This window comes from Anabrus simplex, chromosome 7 (assembly GCF_040414725.1).
Source record: "Anabrus simplex isolate iqAnaSimp1 chromosome 7, ASM4041472v1, whole genome shotgun sequence".
NCBI classification, from domain to species: domain Eukaryota; kingdom Metazoa; phylum Arthropoda; class Insecta; order Orthoptera; family Tettigoniidae; genus Anabrus; species Anabrus simplex.
This window is the reverse complement of record NC_090271.1, coordinates 292,157,735-292,180,124: the sequence shown is the minus strand read 5'-3', so window position 1 is coordinate 292,180,124 and position 22,390 is coordinate 292,157,735. Positions and strand designations below refer to the sequence as shown.

The window sequence follows — 22,390 nt, the reverse complement described above, 5'->3', positions numbered from 1 at the left end:
TACCAAAATGTGGTAAAAATCAGATAAGAATTGTAGAAAAATTAAAACTCAGTAGGGTCTCCCCTTAAGAGACTATTTACACACCTCTCGAATACACTTTTATTTGATGCTATATCAAGCTCTTGTCTCCTATTAATATTGCTAAAGTGTGTTGGGAGGCGGATTAGGAAAGATCGTTGATGTATTGAGTGCTGAGTGTGGGGAATGTGGAGAAGATCTTTGGTTCTGGTGGAACGGGAAGGAACACGGAGAGAGAAGAGTGAGACAAGACGTTCCGAGCAGTAATGCCCATTTAAGATCCCGTGAAGGAAACTCAGGTCAGCTACCTGTCGCCTAATGTGCAGTGGTGACACATTAATTGCCATTAATACCTATTGCGTAGACAGATTTCTGAGCTTGGGGTTTCTGTTCCTTACAATTGCAGCAAAGAAGGACACTGCTCTGTTTAACTGCTTAGTATTGGAGGGGGAGGCTGTTGTCCAAATTGGAGAGCAGTAGTTTAAGAGAGGTTGAATGATCGTGAGGAAGAAGTGAGGAAGAGCAATGGGGTCAGAAATTTCCGTGAAGTGATAGAGAATGCCTAGTAATTTCATAGCCTTGGTTGTATATGTTTCTATGTGGGTCTTAAATTGTAATTTTGTATCGAATATTACACCTAGGTCACGCTGTTGCATAACTACGGTGATGGGCTTGTCGAGTAGGTAATATGATGTTGGTAGAGGAGATTTACGTAATGTTATGGTCATGTGGCTGCATTTTTGTGGATTGGGGATAAGTTTCCAAGTACGGCACCAGTTTGAGAGGGCATTAAGTGAGGACTGTAGCAGAGCTGCATCTGCTGGATTCCTGATCTCCCTAAATATCTTGCAGTCGTCAGCAAAGCGTAGGGTATTTGCTGTTTCGTAGAGTTCAGATGGTAGATCGTCCATAATCAAAGGAAACAGCAAGGGGCCAAGAGTACTGCCTTGTGGGACACCGGAGGTGACTGGTAACTATGAAGATGAAGTGCCTGATATTACCACTCTCTGCCAACGTTATGTAGGAAGCCAGCAAGAAGGGTCAGAAGACTGCCATGTATATTGAATCGTTCGGAGAGTTTATGGAGCAACAGAGTATGGTCTACAGAATCGAAAGCTTTCGAAATGTCCACGTAGCAGATATCCAGCTGTGATTTAGCTGCAATGGCGTGTGATGCCAAGCTATGCAGAGTGGCCAGGTTTGTGAGACAAGAGCCACCTGGTAGAAAACCATGCTACTTGGTTGAGACATACGGCAAAGTGAATGCCAGGAGACGCTGGTGTATAATTTTTTCAAAGATAAAGGATAGTGTGGGGAGAATAGAAATTGGTTGGTAAGGTGAAACATTAAATTTGTTACCTGATTTGAGAAGTGGAACAATATTTGACTGTTTCCAGGTAATAGGAAAATAGCCCGCGGCAAAACATCTGTTAAATAATTTAGAGAGAGGGTCGCAAAGAGTGCTGGCAGTATTTTTTAGGAAAAGAGGTCCTATAGTGTCGACACCGGTAGCTTTGTTGGTACGAAGAGTTTGAAGAAGGTTATGAACTTCACTTGGTGTGGTAGTTATGCTTGATAGGGTTCTGTTTGAAGCTGTACCAACGGGAGGGAGCGGTTGGTTTTGTAAGGGGCTGACCCATGGCTGAATGTCTTATGTTTAACTGCATTAATGTGTTCGGTGTACCTGGTGTTAAAGTTCCGTCCTGTCTGTATGATGTAGCTTGCTGTACAAGTTTGGCACTGTAATCTGTAGATGCCTGATTTGCCAAATTTGTCTGATTTATTCACGGTCCCTGGATTGTGGAAATGAGAACGATTGTTGTTGGTTGTTTTGAATGCTATTTTTACCCCGTGTTTCTTAAATAGGTTTGTTATTTGGTAAACTGAATTGTTGTTGAAGGTAAAAACTGAAAAGCTGTCTTTTAGTTTCTTTTCTTTGATAAGAGTAGATTTAGGTTTGTTTTGGATTTTAGATATAAAGTAATTTGGTCGATGAACCTTTTGTTGTATCCATTGGAAAGAGCGATTGTCCTGATGGTGTCTAGTTCCTTTCTTAGTTTGGAGAGAGTTAATAATAATAATAATAATAATAATATTTTATTGCAGCCAATGGCCAAAAGATATTTACATTAATACACAACATTAGTCATCTCTGCAGAAGGCTATCATCGATTCGCGCCGACAAGTACAAATCATGTCATGATATCGTTCACAGCTCTTACCACAATGTTCACATACACAGTCCGTGTCTGGTTGATGGAATTTCTTTGTTTTACACAGCTTATAATGAAATCCATGTATTGCAAAGCGTGTAATCAAGTGTCTGAGCTCATATCCTCCTGCTTGACAGTCTTTGTAAACCATTGCGTCCGTCGAGTAAAATTCGCTCCGTATGTCTCTCTTCTTTGCTCGTAATTTCTGTATGAACTGTAGATATGTTGGTGTAGTTGGTAGCTGTAGGTGACAACTGACATCTTCTACATAGAAAGGTTCGCGAGTTAACTTATATACAAGCCTTGAAGGCGTATACTTCAAGACACATAGTGCCTTTTTCAGAAACGTAGCTTTCACTTTTTCTAATTGCTCGAACTGTTTCATTTTTAGATGCGGCCAGACAATTTCTAATCCATAGGTGATCACTGGTGACACTTTGAAGTCAAATAGTTTCACGGCTGTTTTGGAGAGAGTTAATGGAATATTAAAAAGCTCTGTGGACTAAGCTATAGTAGGCTGCTTTTTTGTGGGAGCTAGGGTGGACTGAGTGTTGTTTTGTAGTGTTGATAGTTTGTGTAGGTTTCCTGTAAATGTCGTGAGTGTTGATTTCTTGCGACTGTTAAGTCTAGAAAATTTAGAGAACGGTTGGACTCTGTTAAAAAATTGGATGTATGGCTTTTCAGGCGTTTGCTCTATTAACCAGCATTTCGTCTTAGGTCTGACACTAGACTCGTCAGAGTGGGATGTGTCAGACCCTACCCACTGATGCTGGGGTGTATGCAGGTGAACTTATCAGAAGCCTCTTATGTGGCACAGTCTGATAACTGCATACGGGAGATAAAACTCCACAATGGAATTAATGCCCGCCTAGCAATTCCAAATGGTTATGGCGGGCATTAATTCCATTGTGGAGTTTTATCTCCCGTATGCAGTTATCAGACTGTGCCACATAAGAGGCTTCTGATAAGTTCACCTGCATACACCCCAGCATCAGTGGGTAGGGTCTGACACTAGACTCGTCAGAGTGGGATGTGTCAGACCTAAGACGAAATGCTGGTTAATAGAGCAAACGCCTGAAAAGCCGTACATCCAATTTTTGATCTGATTTTTGATATGCTCTATTGGTGGAAAAAATCGAATTCCCTTCATGGGAATTTAGTATCACCATTTGGACTCTGTTTCCACTGTGAATTGTATATGGGGATTCAGTTTGTTCAACTCTTCAAGAATGGTGAGGCTGTTGGCGTGTCTGCCATCTATAATTGTGAAGGTGTCATCGACAAACCTGGTGCAGAAAAAAATGTGTTTCATTTTGCTGATGTGTGTGTGTTCTAGGTGGTCTAGGTAAATCTCAGCCATGATGCCCAATGCGGAGGATCCCATTGGAAGGCCATTTTGTTGATATATTATTCCGTTAAAAACAAAAAAGTTATTGTTAAAAGTAAACTTAACCAGCCTGATGAATTCTTCTATTTCAAGTTTACTCAGTTTACTATGTTGGTGCAAGTTACGTTGTATGATGGAAATGGTCTCATCTAATGGAATGCTAGGGTACATATTCTTAATGTCGAAAAATGCTAGTGAATGGTAAGACTGAATTTCAATAGTTTAGTCGGGAGTAGCAGGACAGTCAAACCCATAAACGTTCTTGTAACGCCAATATTTCATATGGTTATAAGGGTTTTCATTTGAACGAGTGTGTTATCAAACAATACAAGTGTTCCCAGTGTGTATTTCATCCAATCTTTTTCAGACAGAAACAGGACTGTCAAATCCAAGAATGCTCTTAGAGAGCCAAGTTTTCACACCATTATAAGTATCCATATTGTGTTTTGTATATATTCCAATTCAGTACATGTAATTCCAGTGTTCTGTGTTCTATGAACACAAGACTGTTAGAGCCAAAACTGGGAAATTTCTAAGCTCCAAGTTCTCCTTGCCAAGTGTATGTTGCATTTCAAGGTAATACCTATCAACTCAATGATGTATTTCCATGCAACCACCTATAGGTGCATGGATTTTTCATTATGATGATTGTTATCAGTTTCCCCATAATTTAATTTTCACCAAGAACTGATGATGACTCCATGGGAGTTGAAACTGGCCTTCTTATAATTGAATAAATTGTTGCAATGTGTTGAATGGTGGAACATCCCTCAAACTCTTCATTATTGGTTAAACGTCAACATGGAAATGAAGATCATAACCTACGATAATACTACCATTTTCACTGACAAACAGGAAATCTTGAACTGCTGGAAGGAACACTTCAGCTTGCTCTTAAACTGCAGTTCTGCTGCTGAAGACTTCCTCCAAATGTGCCACAACATCCTCCACAACCTTGGATGGATGACCCACCTACTTTTCAGGAATTTAGAAAGGCTCCTGGACCTGACAACATTCCCCTTGAGTTCATCCAAAGTGGAGGCTTACCGCTAAAAACCAGGCTTTTTTCCCCTGATCCTTCAAATATTGGAACCCTGCAAGGTCCCTGCTGACATGGAGAATTACAGTGGCGTACCCCTACTCCCTATCATTTCCCACCTCCAGTTTCCCGGGTGTGTTGGCTGCTCTCCATAGGTGGTAAAAAATTTGCTAGAATTCCGTTGAATTTCCGAGAAGGTACTTCTTGAATCCCAGGTTCCGTCCCACAAGAGGCACTACGGATGTGATCTTCTGTGCAAGAAAACACAAGGAAAAGTGCAGAGAACAACAACAGCCTTTGCTTTTTGTTTTCTACGATCTGGAAAAGGTCTTCGATACAGTGCTTAGAGAAGCATTGTGGATGGTTTAAAGACAATTCAAGATGCCCAGAACACTGCTGGATTGATTCATACAGGCACCTCATGACAACGCTTGGACAAGCTTTATACCAAAATTAAACTTAATGGGCTTAAACAAGGTTGTGTACTTGCACCAACAGTCTTTCTTTCCCCCGTACCTGGCAGCCATGCCCTACAAGATATTGAGACCAACACAGGTTTGAAACTTAGGTATAGGCTCGATGGAGGTCTATTGAATCAGGCTAGACTCAGATCAGAAAAAATTACTAGTCTCACCCATGTTGCCATGTAATTTAACTCCAATAAGCGGATGACACTTCACTTCATACACCTGACGAGCTGCAAATGTCATAATACCAATACTGTATAGTTGGTCCATTATTGGACGATATAAATTTTCCAGCTAACTCATTCCTGGTTGCCAGCATTTCATCCCAGTGTGCTAAGTTGGGCTCAGCAGTTGGTAAATAGCAGTCCTACCAAGTCACATGGCTAGTGCATAGTGTGGAGGCCACTGCGTAGGGTACTTGGAGCCACCGGCAGCCAATGCACTAGGAAAGACTGTCTTATTTTCAAACGAGTTAGCTGGAAAATTTATAATGTCCAATAAAGGACCAACTACACTGGTATTATAAATTTACTCATTCGGGACAAATATTTCAGGTTCCCTATGGGAATCAACATCTATATCATCTGCTAATGTCAGTTAACTGTTTCACTAGGGCATACAAACAATTTGGCCTAAAAACATTCCTAAAACAGATACTTACACAGCCAGCTCCTGGAACTGCCTTTCCAAATTTCAGTATTTCTATCTACAGTATGCCTCTACAACAAGTAGATAATTTCCTCTATCTAGGAAGTATACTCTTTAGTAACTGTTCAACAGAGGATGTAGAGAACAGGATACGTGCTGCCCATATTGCTTCCAGATGTTTTACACATTGCGTCTTTCTGAATAAAAATCTATGAATTCCAAGGTATATACAAAATTGATGGCGTATCGATCAGTTATCATGTCCACCCTGCTCTATGGATGTAAAACCTGGCCCCTATATTGCCGTGATATGAAGGAACTGGAACACTTCCATCAACAGAAACTCATATTATGAACATCAAATCATGAATACATTCCAAACAAAACAGTTCTAGAGAGGGGAAAGATGAATACAGAGGCCACTATTGTTGGTAATCAACTCAGATACTGGACATTTCCAGTGCATGAATGATGAGTCTTCCTTGAAAAATTCTGTATAGCGAAATCAGTAAAGGCAGAAGACCACATGGTGCCCCTCTGAAGTGCTATAAAGATCAAACTAAGACCTTCAGGAGCACTCCCACTGATCCAAGTACTTGGTACAGCGAAACCTGCCCACAATGGGACCTTTACATAACAGAAACCTAGCCTTAATGGAAATATTTTGTGGTCCCTTGAGATTAATATAAAAATACACATAAAAAGGCCTGTACTCAGTGGAATCCGTCCCACGTGGAAACAAACAGTTTTACTGTAAACAACAGAAAATATTACATGTACCTCTACGTAGAGTACCTATGAATATTGCAATCAACGTAGTACAGCATTGACTACGCTTAAAATTTGAGAATTTAGTCTTGGAATGACGTAGAACATTGTTCACTTTGAGCAAATGTAAATTAAGCTCATTAGAAGAGCACATTTTCATATGGTAAAGATTTAACTTAAAGAGTACAATCTTGACAATCATTATTAGTCTTGAATGTTGTGCGCGTAGTTTTACAGTGTAGTGTGCTGCCTGCCTATTGCCTTCATGGTGTCTTTTGCCATCTCTTATCAGCTGGTGAAAGGCGTGTGGCTATAATTAAAATGACCACTTCCTTCACAAACACATTCCTGGATATTTTTAGCTTGTGTAGTTTAGTGAAAGGGGTTTCTGTGTTAACCTAGAATAATTGTACAGTACACTAATGGGTTATGGCTTCCCGGAAAAAGAGTGTTCCTCAATCTGAATATGAAAGTGAAAATCGGAGAAGCAAGTGAAAAAATGAAAATGAAAAACAGATCGTCAATAAATTTGGAAAATCTCAGGTGTACGAAATTGTACAATCTAAAGTAGAAATAAGGTTTGAGTGGTTGAATGGAAATGGTTCTGTGAAAAAGAAACTGAAAGACATGGAGTACAAAGAGGTCAATAAAATTGTATGGGAGTGGTTTGTCAGTGCTAGGGCAAAAAGAATCAGCGCATCTGGAAGCCTGTTGCAATAGAAAGCTAGGGAAGTAGCAGAAAATTAGATAAGTTGGATTTTAAAGCATCTAACAGCTGCTTAGAAAGTTTTAGAAAAAGGCATTGCATTGTTTTCAAGAGTATTTGGGAAGAATCTGGAGATGTAAAACAGGATTGTGTTACAGAATTAAGTGAGAAAGTGTGTTCATTAATGGAGGGTTACGAACCACAAGACATCGCAAACTGTGACATTTACCTGTTCTCAATGGAAACCTGTACATAACGGGAAAAAAGTGTTGGCATCATACGATTTCACTGTATACAGGTTTCATATTATATCATTATAGAAGACTGTACTTGCTGGTGCAAAACTACTGCAGCTGCTGTTGCACAATTTGGGCGTGAACATCTTAGACAGGAAGCAGAAAAACGCCAGAGGCATAATTAAAGCTAGGATCAACCACAACCTCCACCCTCTATGTTTTATGACAGACTTGGTCTCTTTAGCCATCAAAGGCATCTGCATCCCTGAATTAAAATACTGGAAGAATCATACGAGAGATATGAATACTCGGACACAAGTATCAACCGACAAAGACCTCTGTGGCAACTCTTGTTTTTCTCCTCTCATTTTCCTTGTATTTCTCCTTATTCCACACTTCTAACAGTAAGAAAGATTAATGATCAAAATTAGCCCTGTCAGTGTTTGATGAAGCTGGAAAGCAGAACTGAACATATCAGGGGCTGAGACGGACGAGCTTTAGTGACGTAAGAATCGTTCTATGAAAAGGTTAGTATCCTTGTCCATTGAAGTTTTCAAGTGTGCCATAGTTTCTCCTTTCTGTTGCTCCACCTGCCTATTTTAATCTGTCTGTTTATTTTTGTAAGTGTTCATATCTTATTATATTTGATAACCTACATTTACACTTGTAACATTTTCATTACATAGTTTATGTCAATAATTAATGTCATGGATGATGACCTGTCACAGGTATAGTTAAGATTCAATTTCAGAATTGTATGTCTCAAGAGGAGAGGCCCAGAAAACATATTAATTTGTTTTGTGTGCTTGAGGGCTCATTTAGCTGCTTTTTATTCAGACTGTGTTAAGTAGGAGTTGTGTACTTGTTAAGAAGTTATGATTGTGATTATGTATAGAACTAAGACCAGTAGTATGAGTGGCTACATACTCAATGCTTCTAACTTAAGAGACTGAAGTCAGAAAAGTTTCCTCAATACCATCACTTCTCCGAATAACTGAACAACAAACGTTTCTTGGGACCTGTGGGGAGGAAGAATACAACATTTCTCAGAGTTGATGGTGCCCTATGAAACTTCACCACCTGGTCATCAGCTTGACTGGACAACATAAAGATTGTTGAACTGCTAATGAGTGGCTTTGGAAGATTCATGAACAATCTCAAGAAGTTGGGAGTATTTGGGAGTGAAGTCTGAACTCTGCAACTGCAGGGAACTGCAAACTATCCCACATATATAAGAGTCAGTTCCATCCTGCCCACAGCACACTGCAATACCTCACTGAAGCCACTGTAAAGCAAAATTATGTTGCTTTTTTGGGCAGACAATGTGTGATCACTGACTGTATTGTGAAAGTCATCAAGGATCTGACATGTAACAATAACAACAACAACAACAGTAATAATATCACAAAGTTCTTGCTTTGTTACCACAAAGGAGAAAATGAAGGAACTTACTAGGAAATAGAATCTAGCAAAGAAATCAGCTAAGGATAACACGATGGCAAGCATACTTGGCAGTCATACAAATTTTAGTGAAAAATGGAGGGGTATATCAGACTATACTGAAAGCCTGCAATCACTGCAGTATACCATAAACTGGAATCCGAAAATAGATGCAACGTGTATGATATGAAAATTAGCCCTTCCAAGACTAAAGCGATGTTGGGAGGGAAGAAACCTAACAGAACTGAATGTCAAGTTGGAAATACAAAGCTGAAACAGATAATTTTAAGTACAGTAGAAGTCCGCAATAGCGAGTACGGTATATAACGAGAACTCCGTTATAGCGATAATTTCTTTATGTCCCTTCAAAATCCCTATATTAAACTGTGTGTCGCCCTTCAGTTACAGCGAGAGACCTATCACTGACGCATCCGTTCCCGATATTTATGCACCCCAGCGAGTATATTGCATGCGATCGATTACCTTTGGTATCGTTTCCTCCCTACGTTCACCAGAGAGTTCTCTCGTCGACGATGTCGGAGTCAATTAGTAATACGCATCGACTACCGTTCCGTAAAGAAAATTTGAAATAAAAGAGGACAATTTCGTAATAAACGTGTAAATAACGTGTCCGATAACGGTTGCTAATTTTCCTATCATCCAACGGTTGCTAACTCGTTAAAAGTAAAGGCTGACTAAATGGCCGCTTAATTTTAACGCTAAATACTGCAATTTAGTAAGAATGGGATACAACTCGAGATATGGTAAGAGTGCATAATTGATTTCAGAGGTTAGCTTATATTTTCTCGTGTCTGGTTAAATTACGGAAAAGCTATTATGAAAATTTACAGCGAAAAGGTTATCATTTCTCTACTGGCGCTTGAAGTGTGTTTTCATCATATGTATAATATGGATAAGTTAGGATAGGTGACGCTGTATGAATAAAAAAACTGAAACGTTTGCCACAAAATGTGGTCGATGATCTTTGGTACGGTATAGTTTTCTCGCTATGTGCATTTGCGAGCGCTCTCGTCGACATTCGAAGGCGATGTTGGAGTCGATTAGTAATACCCGTCGACTGCTAGTCTAAAAAAAATCGAAATGAAAGAGGATAACACGTTTTCGTAATAAATGCGTAAATAACGTGGCCGATAGCAGTTGTTAACTCATTAAAAATAGACTGAAGTAAACGATCTCTTAATTTTAATGTTACATTCGGAAATGAATTAAGAATGTGATACACCTCAAGATATGGCAGAGTACATCACTGATTTCAAAGGATAGTTCATATCTTCTCGCGTCTAGTTAAATTTTGGAAAGGCTATTTACATGTAAATTTATAGCGAGGGGGTTATCATTTCTCTACATGCGTTTCAAATATGTTTTCATGATACATATACGGTTAGGTTAGGTGACGCCGTTAGAAGAAGAAAACTGAAGTGTTTGCCACAGAAACCTCTGGAGTGATACCGTATTTCTCCGAATCCAAGACGACAATTTTTTTTTTAATCTCATGCGAAACCTCAAGGGTTGTCTTGCATTCGCAGCCTAACAGTAGGTTAATGGATACCACTGGCAACTACCGCGGTAACTATGCTGCTTCTTTTCACCCCAGCACGCACGCACAAAACTCGTTGACATTAAACGACCGCCTCTTTATTATACATCGCTAGCCGCGACAACCGGTTGTACAGTGCCTGCGTGTACCGTCACTGGATCTTGGGAAATAGTGAAGAGAGAATGACGTCTATTAGCCTCTACAAAAAACGTTTCTCAAATCTGCAGAATGACATTAAAACATGCGAGCCTTCCAATTCTTAGACAGGCCGGCTACTGAGTGGCAGACTTATAACACGTCTATTGAACTTGACGCTTAGTAAAATTAAGTTTTATATTTTCGTGATGGATAGACTTATTGTAAAGCTACGTGGAAAAGGTATTAGCGGCAAATTGTCAACGGGTTCTCGTCGATATTATAATGCCAATTTTTAAGTTAATGGTTATTCAACACTCGGAAATGTAGAATAATTGTGCAGCCTCAAGAAAATTCGGCATAGGCCTAACTAAAGCCAATATTTGGCGTTAGGATTAAGACAAAGAGCTAAAAAAATGCATTCAGTGGTCCGCAACAAGGACGCTTTAAAGAAGTCGAAGATGAAATTGTGAGGTATGTGCACGAAAATCGCAAGGGCTGAATGGCCATACCATGGCGCAATAAACTCGTTCGTTGACTTTCAACGTCTGTGATTAGGCCTATACATAGCTAGCCAGCAAGCAAGACGTGCGTGTAGCGGTAGCCGGTTATATCTGACGATGAGTAAAAGTAACAGTTTTATAGACAGCAAGAATAATTTCCTGACGGATCGTCGTATTGTAGGTTCGCATGGAATAGGTATTGCCGGCAAATTTTCAACGGGTTCTCTTCGGTATTATGATGCCGATTATAATGGTCGTTAAACCGCGGAAATAAAGAATAATTGTGCAGCCGCAAAAAAATCGGCTTGACGAAAGCCAATGTTTGGCGTCTAAAAATAGTCTGAAATGCGTGGGCCTACTGTTCAACAAAGGCATTCATATGATTTTACGAAATACTTTTTGAGCCTGATTTAAATTTACTGAAGGAAAAAGTGGGGTTCGTCTTGGATTTGGAGAAATACGGTACTATATTTTTTCAGATTGAAATTAAACACACTCTTTCACGTACTATCGGATTTCGAAAAATAAAAAACAAATAAGCCGCAGTGTGGATATCATCTGCGGAAACGCAAATTTTGAACAAACTGATTGCCGTTTCATACCAAATTTTAATGTGTGTAGGTTTTCCCTGACTTTTATACAAAAATCGGATAAAACGACAATCTGCTATAGCGAGTAAATTTCTCATTATAACGGACTTCTACTGCATTTAGGATGTGTATTCTCCCAGGATATTAGTATAGTAAGCAAGATTGAATCGTGGTACAGCAAAGCTAATGCAGTGAGATCACAGTTGTGATCAACACTATTTTTGAAGAAAGAAGTCAGTCAGCTCTCAGACAAAACTATCTTTATACCACCAATCTGTTTTTCAGACCAAATTTGGTTTGTGGGAGTGAAAGCTGGGTGGATTTTATTCATAAGTCAGAAGTAACAGACATGAAAGTAGCAAGAATGATCACTGGTATAAACAGGTGGGAACAATTGCAGGAGGGTGCTCAGAATGAGGAAATAAAGGCTAGGTTAGGAATGAACTGATTGATGGTGGTGGGATCATGTGAAGAGATTGGAAGAGGATAGGTTACCTAGGAGAATAATACTGTCATGGAAAATAGGAGAAGTAGAGGGAGACCAAAAAGACTATGGTTAGACTCAATTTGTAATGAATTAAAGAGAATAGGTATGGAACTAAACAAGGCCACAGAGCTAGTCACAAATTGAGAATTGTAGCGGTGTTTAGTAAATTCACAGAGTTGAACGCTGAAAGGTATAAGATATATTGAAAATGAATGTAATGTATATAATTATTACATATTTCATTTGTTTATAGAACTTTTATTATTTATATTCCTTTAGACTCTACATATTCTGAAAAAGCAGATTTTAAGCTCTATAAATATGAAAAATCATAGTTTTATCTTTATTCTACTAAAAGAAAATGTGCAATCGGTATATTATGCAAGTATCAGTAAAGCTCAGGTATGAAAGTGTTAAAAATGTACATTACCTATCTCTCCATGCTTTGCAATTGGTCCAGCATGAATTTTTAAGATCTCCAATCTTGCCTGCTCATTTGGCAAGGGAATTTCAATTTTGCGATCCAAGCGACCAGGTCTGAGTAAAGCAGGATCCAAAGTGTCGGGACGATTTGTTGCCATGATGATTTTTACCTTAAATAAAAACAGTTCAGCTCATGGATTAAACAGAATTGATTCAATTGTATCTGGAGAAATATTTTTCCTATTCTGGTTTGATTACTGCCTTTATTCCACTTGACTATCACTGATTAAGGCAGCTTTTACATTGCAGGGGGAGCAGAGCATGTCCAAACTGAACAAGACTGAGCTTAATGAGTGAGTATTCACACAAGCCGCCCCGCTCGGTCAGTCAAAACAGTTTGTGTCCAAGAACTCGAGCATGGATATGTCTACCACCAGCTGCTGTTTTATTGCTTCTAGGCAGTCCATGGTGGAAAATTGGTGGAAAAGCTGACGTTATATGAGGTTCTTCGGAATTACGAATAAAGTTTCTGGATGTACTTTCGAATGAGTACCAAGAAGTCAGATTAGATACTTCTACTATATGTGCTACGATAGCCAAACAGAAGACAACCTTTCAAAATGTAGCAAGGTACTGCATATGAGATACCCAGTATTACAACAACACGTATGATACTTGCAGAACTAAGGTTAAGTTATAAGGAGATTCCCACCTTCCAATACTTGTCAATTTCTATATAATGGTCTTATTAATTACATGATATAATCCAGCTTAATCTCTAGGACATGTTTCGTTCCAATTATGGAACATCTTCAGCTAAAAATTTGACAAAATTGCAAGACAATTAAAATACATATGATAATTATGATGATAATTGTCTTGCCATTTTGTCAAAACTTTTAGCTGATTTTGTCATAACTATCACATGTATTTTAATTATCTTGCCATTTTGTCAAATCTTTTAGCTGAAGATGTTCCATAATTGGAACGAAACATGTCTTAGAGATTAAGCTGGATTATATCATGTAATTAATAAAACCATTATATAGAAATTGACAAGTATTGGAAGGTGGGAATCTCCTTATAACTTAACCTTACTTGTGTTGAGCCAATACGGGACAAAATATGAGATTTATAAGCTGATACTTGCAGCTCAAGACTGTGCAATCAACCCCCATGCAAAGAAGGCTGCTGAAAACACGCTCAAAACAAGTTTGTTTCAATTTCCTTGGCGGCCTCGCTTTTGTCGGTCCGGACTCAGTCGGCTTTCACTTTGAATAGCCCTGTACTGCTACATGTGTTTCAGTGGCAGAATCTGTTTGACTTGGACATGCTCTGCTCAGTCTGCAGTTTGAAAGCTGCCTTATGCTAATATTTTGTGTACCGGGTGGTACACCTCCACGCCGCTAATTTAAATGCGCGCCAGTTAAAACTCCTCTGCTGGAGGAAGTCTGAACTTTATTGACGTTATTAATTTTCTACCTTCTCAGAAGATGTCACTACCTGTAAATTTGGAGTTTTAGAACTGTGTCACTTTTGATGTGTTTTTGTTTCGCTTGAAGTAAGAAGTGTGAACTTTCTCTTCTAGAGGACACTACTGAAGATCTACAATAGTGCAACCTAGTGCGGAGTCAAAGAACTATTTTTTTGGAGAAAATTTAATTTCAAGAGTTTGTTCTTTGTTAAATTTCTTTCTGTCATTGTTTAAGTTGGCAATATTTACCCCTTTCTTCCCCTTGTTATGAATGTATCCAATCCCGAATTTCTTCTATTAATTTCTGACCAATCTGGTGTATCTTCCCCCAACTTGAATATGTTGCTGTGTCCTACCCAATAAAGTGTTTGTGGGAGGGTGTTTTCTTTCCCCTAACGCCTAGAACCTTCCGCGAGAGGATATAAACTGCTGATTTTCGGGTCTCCGGGCCACTTGTGTTCCATCTTTCAGTGTGTTAAGTACATAGCAGGGGGCGGGTAGCGCCTCTTTCTTCGGCAGCGGTCAACAACAAGGTAATGGCCGATTAATAACTTCTTTCTTTGCTAGCTCAGCAGTTTAACTTTCGGGGCGGGTTCTAAGCGTTCAACCATGTAACCTTTTCCTAAAATGTAACTACTCTTTTCATATATTCTCTTTTAAAACGACATATCGGGATAGAGAGTGCTTAACCCTCTCGAGCTCCCACTCACATCGTCCTGAGGTGAACTTATTTTTCTCAACCAATTCTTCCGTAATGTAATGTAAATTGCTATTAAGTCACCTCTGTAGTATGGGATTAGCCCTTGTATTAACGGCCTAGTGCCAAGTAGGTCTTAAGCAAAGTGTATTAGGAGTGCAAGTTCGCCTCCTCTCAAATTATATTTTAGAGGTCATGTATTAATCTTCTTGTCATTTAACAGACCTCAGTAGGTTGGGTATTTTGCCCCTGTGTATATGTCCTTTGAGGACGGCTTAAAGGTGGAGTTCGGAGTGGCCTATGATAGGCTTGTATTTTAGGGGGAAGTTGCCCTTTTTGAAAATTGTGTTTCTGCCTCAAGGAGGCTTTTGGATGTAATTGGAAGCAGATGTTTCTGGCATGTTTGGGGGTTTTCAGCCCCTTTGTTGTATGGTGTTCATTGTAAGGTTGGGCTCATTGCTCAAGAATTATGTTTCTGACTTTTGAAGCCCCAAATGGGGTACCTATGTAAATGTATTTGTCAATCGTGTTTCGGCTACTAAGTACCTGTTCTATTTGTTGTTACCTAATTTTGAAAAGAAAATATAACCTTGTTAAATTTTAAAATTAATTTCACTTTAGTAGCTTGAGACCCATTCACCACCCAGCACCTTCTTTCATGCATAACTACCACCAAAATACGGTAACAAGTGGTAGCAGAGCGTGGTTGAATGGGTCTCAATTTAGCCCCTTTTGACGGCTAAATATTGTTTGTTCCGAACTCTAACCATTTTCTCAGTTGCTGGAATTTTTTGACCTTTTCAAAATTGGTCTGTCATCATGCCCGGCCCTCGCGATGTTCTCCTTCTTAACTATTTGCGCAAGGAGGAGTTGATCTATGAATTAACTATCAGAAATGTGCAATCTGGAGGCACGGTTGCAATAGACACTAACAAGCTTAGAGAGTCCCTTGATTTGCCCATTTCCATCCCCAATTTGGGAGAGAAAGAAATTGACGATTCTCTTTCCACGATCACGGAGAATGTTACTGGGCTAGCTTCTGTAGTTAGTTTTTTTGATGAAAATGATCCGTCTCCGAATCAAATTAAGCGTGTGCAAGGCAGGCTATATCATTTTTCGAATAGGGTTAACGATCTGTTGTCTCTAAAACTGAATGACGTTCAGAGGAAGGAAGCTAGTAAGCTCCTGGAAAATATTTCCGAATTATCTAGTAAGGTCACTCAATTGTTAACTGGGGAATTTCCTCCCAAATCTGATCAACCCACCATAGTAAATGCAGGTAGTGAGGAAGCGCCTCCCAAGGGAGAAGTTAATAGAATAACCGTTGCTGCTCAAACTATCTCTGCCCCATTGGACAACGAATCTGAACGTCGTGCATCATTGAGTAACATCCGTTCTGAATTAACTTCCTTACCATTGAAACCTTTACCTACTATGTCACCCGGGTTTAGCAGCTTGCCTCATCCATTGGCAATGTTGCTCAGAGGTATTTCTAAGTTTTCCGTTAATACCACCAGTGACGTAATTTCATTTTTAAGATTTCTAGTGGAATTTCAGGATCATGCCCTTGTTTTTTCTCTTTCTCCATGTCAAATCTTGCAAATTATCTATCCGTATGCTATTGGTATTCTCTCTGACAAAATAGTTAGAGCCATTGCCGAGCAATCTTCTATTAAGGATTTCCATGCCCATTTGCTAGCTAACTTCATCCCGGCTAGGGCCAGGTCCTCCCTTATTCAGAAGTACTATTATCGTGTACAGCGCTTGGATGAAAACTTGGCTGATTTCATACAGGACATTAAGTTTTATACTAGGGTGTTTGCCCTTCATTTTCCTGAAGATCAGATTGTACAGGCTATTGTAGAGGGAATTTCACCTCCCTATAGGTCATATTTGTGTTTCGCGGCGTGCCCGCAAACTTTCTCGGAACTTGAAGCATTGGCCGTCTCAGCGGAAGGAGTTAGATACGCCGATTCTTTGCGTGTCGCGAAAGAACCCCCGCCTTCCATTAGTAATACTCGGCCTCCTCCTTGCCGATCAGTCACCCCCCGTAAATGTTATGCTTGCGGGTCGCCTGACCATCTGCGCAATAAGTGTCCTCTGATCAAGTCTAGTAGGGCAAATAATGGAGCGGGTTCATCACAAGGCTGTTTTAAATGTGGGGCTTTCTCACATATCGCAAAGAATTGTCCCAATTCGAATAGCACCCCCTACTGCTCAACTTCTGGTGTAACTTCCAACAACAATCAAAAGTGACTAGTGGCTGCGGCTGAGTCAACTAATTCTGCTTCCCAAGGCTCAGCCCCTGGCAAAAAGGTCGAGAATTCAGGGAACGATAAGTCTTCGAATACATCTTTTGAATGCCCCAAAGAGTGTCTTAGGATTGCGGCGGATACCCCCGCACCTGTTCCTTTTCTTAAGATTGAGTTAAATAACGAACCTATAACAGCTCTCTTAGATTCAGGCAGTGTTTGTTCGATTATTTCGGCTGAATGGTATTCTAAATTGAAATCGGTTTGTAAACTTCCTGACTATGTCTCTTCTCCTGTTCAATACGTTTCGGCTAATTCATCTCCATTAGAAATTCTAGGTTCCTTACTGGCCAAGATTCGTATTTTTAAGTTTACATGGAAAATTAAATTGTTTGTGGCTAAGCACCTGTCTTGCCCCATCATACTGGGAGCGGACTTTATTTCTCACACTGGTCTTGTGCTCGATCTCCAGTCTAGGTCGTGCACATTCAAATTTGCTTCTAGTTGTAAAATACCACTATTAAAGTGTAATTCTGTGTCATGTTCTTCTATTTCGCCTACCCAGGATGAGATGTTGTTAGACCTTAGACATCTACCCGAGGAGCAGGCTGATAGTATTCGCAAACTGTGTCAGTCGTTTCCCGAGGTGTTCTCTGATACTCTTGGTGTTACCGACCTTATTGAATACAAAATTGAGGTCACGGATTCGATTCCTGTCCGTTTTCCACCTTATAGGCTATCTCCACCTAAAATGAAGGCTCTGAAAGAAATTATCGATCAGATGTTGAAGGATGGTATTATTAGGCCCTCTAAGTCGGCGTATTCATCGCCTATTTTTCTAGTCCCGAAACCCCAAGGAGGCTTCAGGCCTGTCATTGATTACAGGGCTCTCAATCGGAAGGTGGTGTTGCAATCTGTGCCCCTTCCTGACCTTCATTCTTGTTTTTCATGGTTTCGTAAGGCCAAGTTCTTCACCATCTTGGACTTAAATCAGGCCTATAATCAAATTCCCCTTGCCGAAGAGTCTAAACACCTTACAGCGTTTCCCACGGACTGGAATTTATATGAATACAACCGCGTGCCTTTCGGGCTCCCTACGGGAGCAGCTGTGCTCACTAGGCTACTAGATAGGGTTTTCTCCGACATCAAATTCAAGTACTTATATCACTATTTAGATGATGTCGTCGTATTTTCAGAGACTTTTGAAGAACATCTAGATCATCTGCGAGAAGTTCTCGATCGCCTTCGTAAGGCTGGGTTAACTGTTAAGTTGTCCAAGGTTGCATTTGCTAAGCCCTCTATGTCATTCCTAGGGCATATTGTGTCACCCGATGGGGTAGCAGTCGATCATTCTAGAACACAGGCCATCCGTGATTTTAAACCTCCCAAGGACATTAAAGGTATCGCCAGGTTCATTGGTATGGTGAATTTCTTCAGAAAGTTCATTCCTAACTTTGCTAATAGAGCGGCGCCCTTAAACCTTCTTCGTAGGAAAGGCATCAAATTCGAGTGGGGATCTTCTCAACAAGCCGCTTTTGAAGATCTGAAATTAGCTCTCTGTAATGCCCCTGTCCTTGCTATGCCTGATTTCTCAAAGAAATTCATCGTCCAAACGGACGCGTCATCGTCAGCTGTAGCTGCAGTCCTTCTTCAAGAGACTGAACTAGGGAGGCGACCCATCGCCTATGCATCTAGGACTCTATCGGCTCAAGAAGCCAAGTATTCCATCTATGAGCTCGAAGGGTTGGCAGTCTTATTTGCCTTAGAAAAGTTCCGTCTCTATCTGGAACATGTCAAATTCAACCTGGAAACAGATAATCAAGCCCTAAGCTGGGTCTTAGGTAGGCCGCGTCGTACTGGTCGTATAGCCCGCTGGGCTATTCGTATTTCCGCCTTCCAGTTTGATGTTAGACATATCAGAGGTACCGAAAATGTTGTTGCTGATGGACTCAGCCGTATGTTTCATAATGACGTTGAGAACCATGAACAGGTCGACAGTTCATCACCCCCCGAGTCCATGCTATCTGAGGTTAATGCCATCTTAACAGATGCTCCCATGCTTTTTAGGGATATTGAGAAATACCAACGTGAAGATCCGACGCTGGCTCCGATAATGGAAACCCTTTCTTCTGGGGAACATGATGTCCCTTATGTTCTGAGGAATGGTGTTTTATGTTGCCCTTCGAGGCATGACAAGATGATGAAAGTTGTCGTTCCAGCTGTTCTGGTACCTATGATCTTCAAGTATTATCATGAGACCCCACTAGGAGGGCATCTGGGTATCTTTAAAACTCGTGAAAAGATTCGTGAAATGTTCATCTGGAAAGGTATGGACGGCGAAATTCGTGAACTTGTAAAAGCTTGTAAATCTTGTTTGCTCAGTAAACCCACCATGTCCACCAAGGTTGGCCTTTTGTCTTCGCATCAAGCGTCGCGCCCCATGGAACGTCTGTATATCGATTATGTAGGACCTTTCCCCCAGTCAAAGGGTAATGCTAACAAGTTCATCTTTGTGTGCGTAGATGGTTTTACCAGATTTTCTTGGTTATTTCCGACTAAGCTGGCTACCGCTCAGTCTACCATTACCTGCTTAAATTCTATTTTTGCTTCTTTTGGTCCGTGTCAATATATTGTATCTGATAATGCTAAGGCTTTTACATCTAATTTATTTCGTAAATTCTGTTTTGACTTATCAATCTCTCATGTAACTACTTCTGCTTATTACCCTCAACCATCTCTGGCTGAACGGGTTAACCGTAATCTCAGGTCCGCACTGATTGCCTATCATCATGAAGATCATTCCAGGTGGGACACGTCCCTGCATTGGATAGCTTTTGCTTTGAATTCGGCGGTTCATGAATCTCACAAGTTTACTCCAGCTTCTTTGATGTTCAAGTTTGTTCCCAACTCGCCGCTCTCTAACCTCTGGTCTCTGAATGACATTCTACCCGAGACAATAGATCCGGATAACATTAAAGATCTTTGGAAGAAGGCTAAAGCAAATCTTGAAGTATCTCATGAAAAGGTTAGGGAAAGGTATGATCGTGGACGGAGACCCACCCCTTTAAAGGTAGGTGACCAAGTAATGGTCAAAAATTTTGTTCCCGCGGGCAAGCTTGCCCCCAGATTTCATGGGCCTTGTATAATTCTCGATTTCCTCACCCCGGTTACGTTGTTATTAAGCAATCCAGCCACCGAGAGGATATTTAGGGTTCACCTGTCACAGGTGAAACCAGTGTAAATTTTGTGTCAACTTGCTTCATATAATTTGAAAGGAATATGAAGGTTATATTTTTTTTTTGAGTTCAACTTTTAAGGCTTTCTGCCCCTTCTATAATATTTTGTCTTATATGTAAGCCTCTTGTAAAACCTTCCCCGATCCGTTAAACTGCCATTCTGTCCTTGCCTCGGCCATTACCACGCTCCCGTCTCCTGCTCCACCTTACACAGTGGCTTAACTTATGCCATAGATATTTGCACGCCGCTGGCCCCTCAACCTCTCCACAAGCCTGTACCCTCAAAGAAGATGATAGTCCAACACAATTCTGCCGCCAAGCTTTAATGTTTCAGTGCCCCCGCAGCAGCGCGACGCCGTGCAGCTACTGGAGCAGAGGACGGGCCCCCTCGGCCCCAGCGAGGACGACGTGTGCACGGCGAGCCGGAGCTCTCCTCCCGGCCAAGGCTGATGTGCGGCGCACGACCTGCTACTTGCCCGCAGCCTGTATATGTTCACCGCAGGCGCGGCGTGCTTCAACACCTCTGCTCCCCTCATAGTGCGGGCGAGCGGTATCTCAGGGTACTTGAGGGGTCCGAGCGGCCTCCTTTGGACGCAAGCTGCAACGGCCGGTCTGGCCATCCAACTTAGCCTACATCAACTACATGGACAGTCACTATAAGAGATGACTACACTTGGGAATTCAACAACAAATTTGGTGGACATTGCAAAATTTTTCATCACCTTTTAAAAGATTATCTTCAGAAATTCGCCTTCTACAAACATAAAAACCTTACGTTACCAATTACAACAAAAATTTTGGAACTGAATTAAGAAATTTCTCAAATACTTCTGCAATTTATTTTAATACCAACATCAAAACTTGGACCTTATTTTCAAACAAAAGTTTATGTTCTTCTGTGTTACCCCTTGGAGGAACTTTTGGGGGGGGAGGTCTGTACCGGGTGGTACACCTCCACGCCGCTAATTTAAATGCGCGCCAGTTAAAACTCCTCTGCTGGAGGAAGTCTGAACTTTATTGACGTTATTAATTTTCTACCTTCTCAGAACATGTCACTACCTGTAAATTTTGGAGTTTTAGAACTGTGTCACTTTTGATGTGTTTTTGTTTCGCTTGAAGTAAGAAGTGTGAACTTTCTCTTCTAGAGGACACTACTGAAGATCTACAATAGTGCAACCTAGTGCGGAGTCAAAGAACTATTTTTTTGGAGAAAATTTAATTTCAAGAGTTTGTTCTTTGTTAAATTTCTTTCTGTCATTGTTTAAGTTGGCAATATTTACCCCTTTCTTCCCCTTGTTATGAATGTATCCAATCCCGAATTTCTTCTATTAATTTCTGACCAATCTGGTGTATCTTCCCCCAACTTGAATATGTTGCTGTGTCCTACCCAATAAAGTGTTTGTGGGAGGGTGTTTTCTTTCCCCTAACGCCTAGAACCTTCCGCGAGAGGATATAAACTGCTGATTTTCGGGTCTCCGGGCCACTTGTGTTCCATCTTTCAGTGTGTTAAGTACATAGCAGGGGGCGGGTAGCGCCTCTTTCTTCGGCAGCGGTCAACAACAAGGTAATGGCCGATTAATAACTTCTTTCTTTGCTAGCTCAGCAGTTTAACTTTCGGGGCGGGTTCTAAGCGTTCAACCATGTAACCTTTTCCTAAAATGTAACTACTCTTTTCATATATTCTCTTTTAAAACGACATATCGGGATAGAGAGTGCTTAACCCTCTCGAGCTCCCACTCACATCGTCCTGAGGTGAACTTATTTTTCTCAACCAATTCTTCCGTAATGTAATGTAAATTGCTATTAAGTCACCTCTGTAGTATGGGATTAGCCCTTGTATTAACGGCCTAGTGCCAAGTAGGTCTTAAGCAAAGTGTATTAGGAGTGCAAGTTCGCCTCCTCTCAAATTATATTTTAGAGGTCATGTATTAATCTTCTTGTCATTTAACAGACCTCAGTAGGTTGGGTATTTTGCCCCTGTGTATATGTCCTTTGAGGACGGCTTAAAGGTGGAGTTCGGAGTGGCCTATGATAGGCTTGTATTTTAGGGGGAAGTTGCCCTTTTTGAAAATTGTGTTTCTGCCTCAAGGAGGCTTTTGGATGTAATTGGAAG

General features: G+C 40.6%; 1 protein-coding gene across 1 annotated transcript in view; it reads right to left on the bottom strand.

Annotated features, from left to right (window-relative positions):
* The window catches only part of Rpt4 (Regulatory particle triple-A ATPase 4), a 139,795-nt gene that overhangs the window by 4,864 nt on the left and 112,541 nt on the right, over positions 1-22,390 (bottom strand). The window contains exon 8 of the mRNA XM_067151740.2: positions 12,626-12,788. Within this exon, the coding sequence (XP_067007841.1) occupies positions 12,626-12,788 (163 nt within the window). The remainder of the gene's footprint in view (positions 1-12,625; positions 12,789-22,390) is intronic.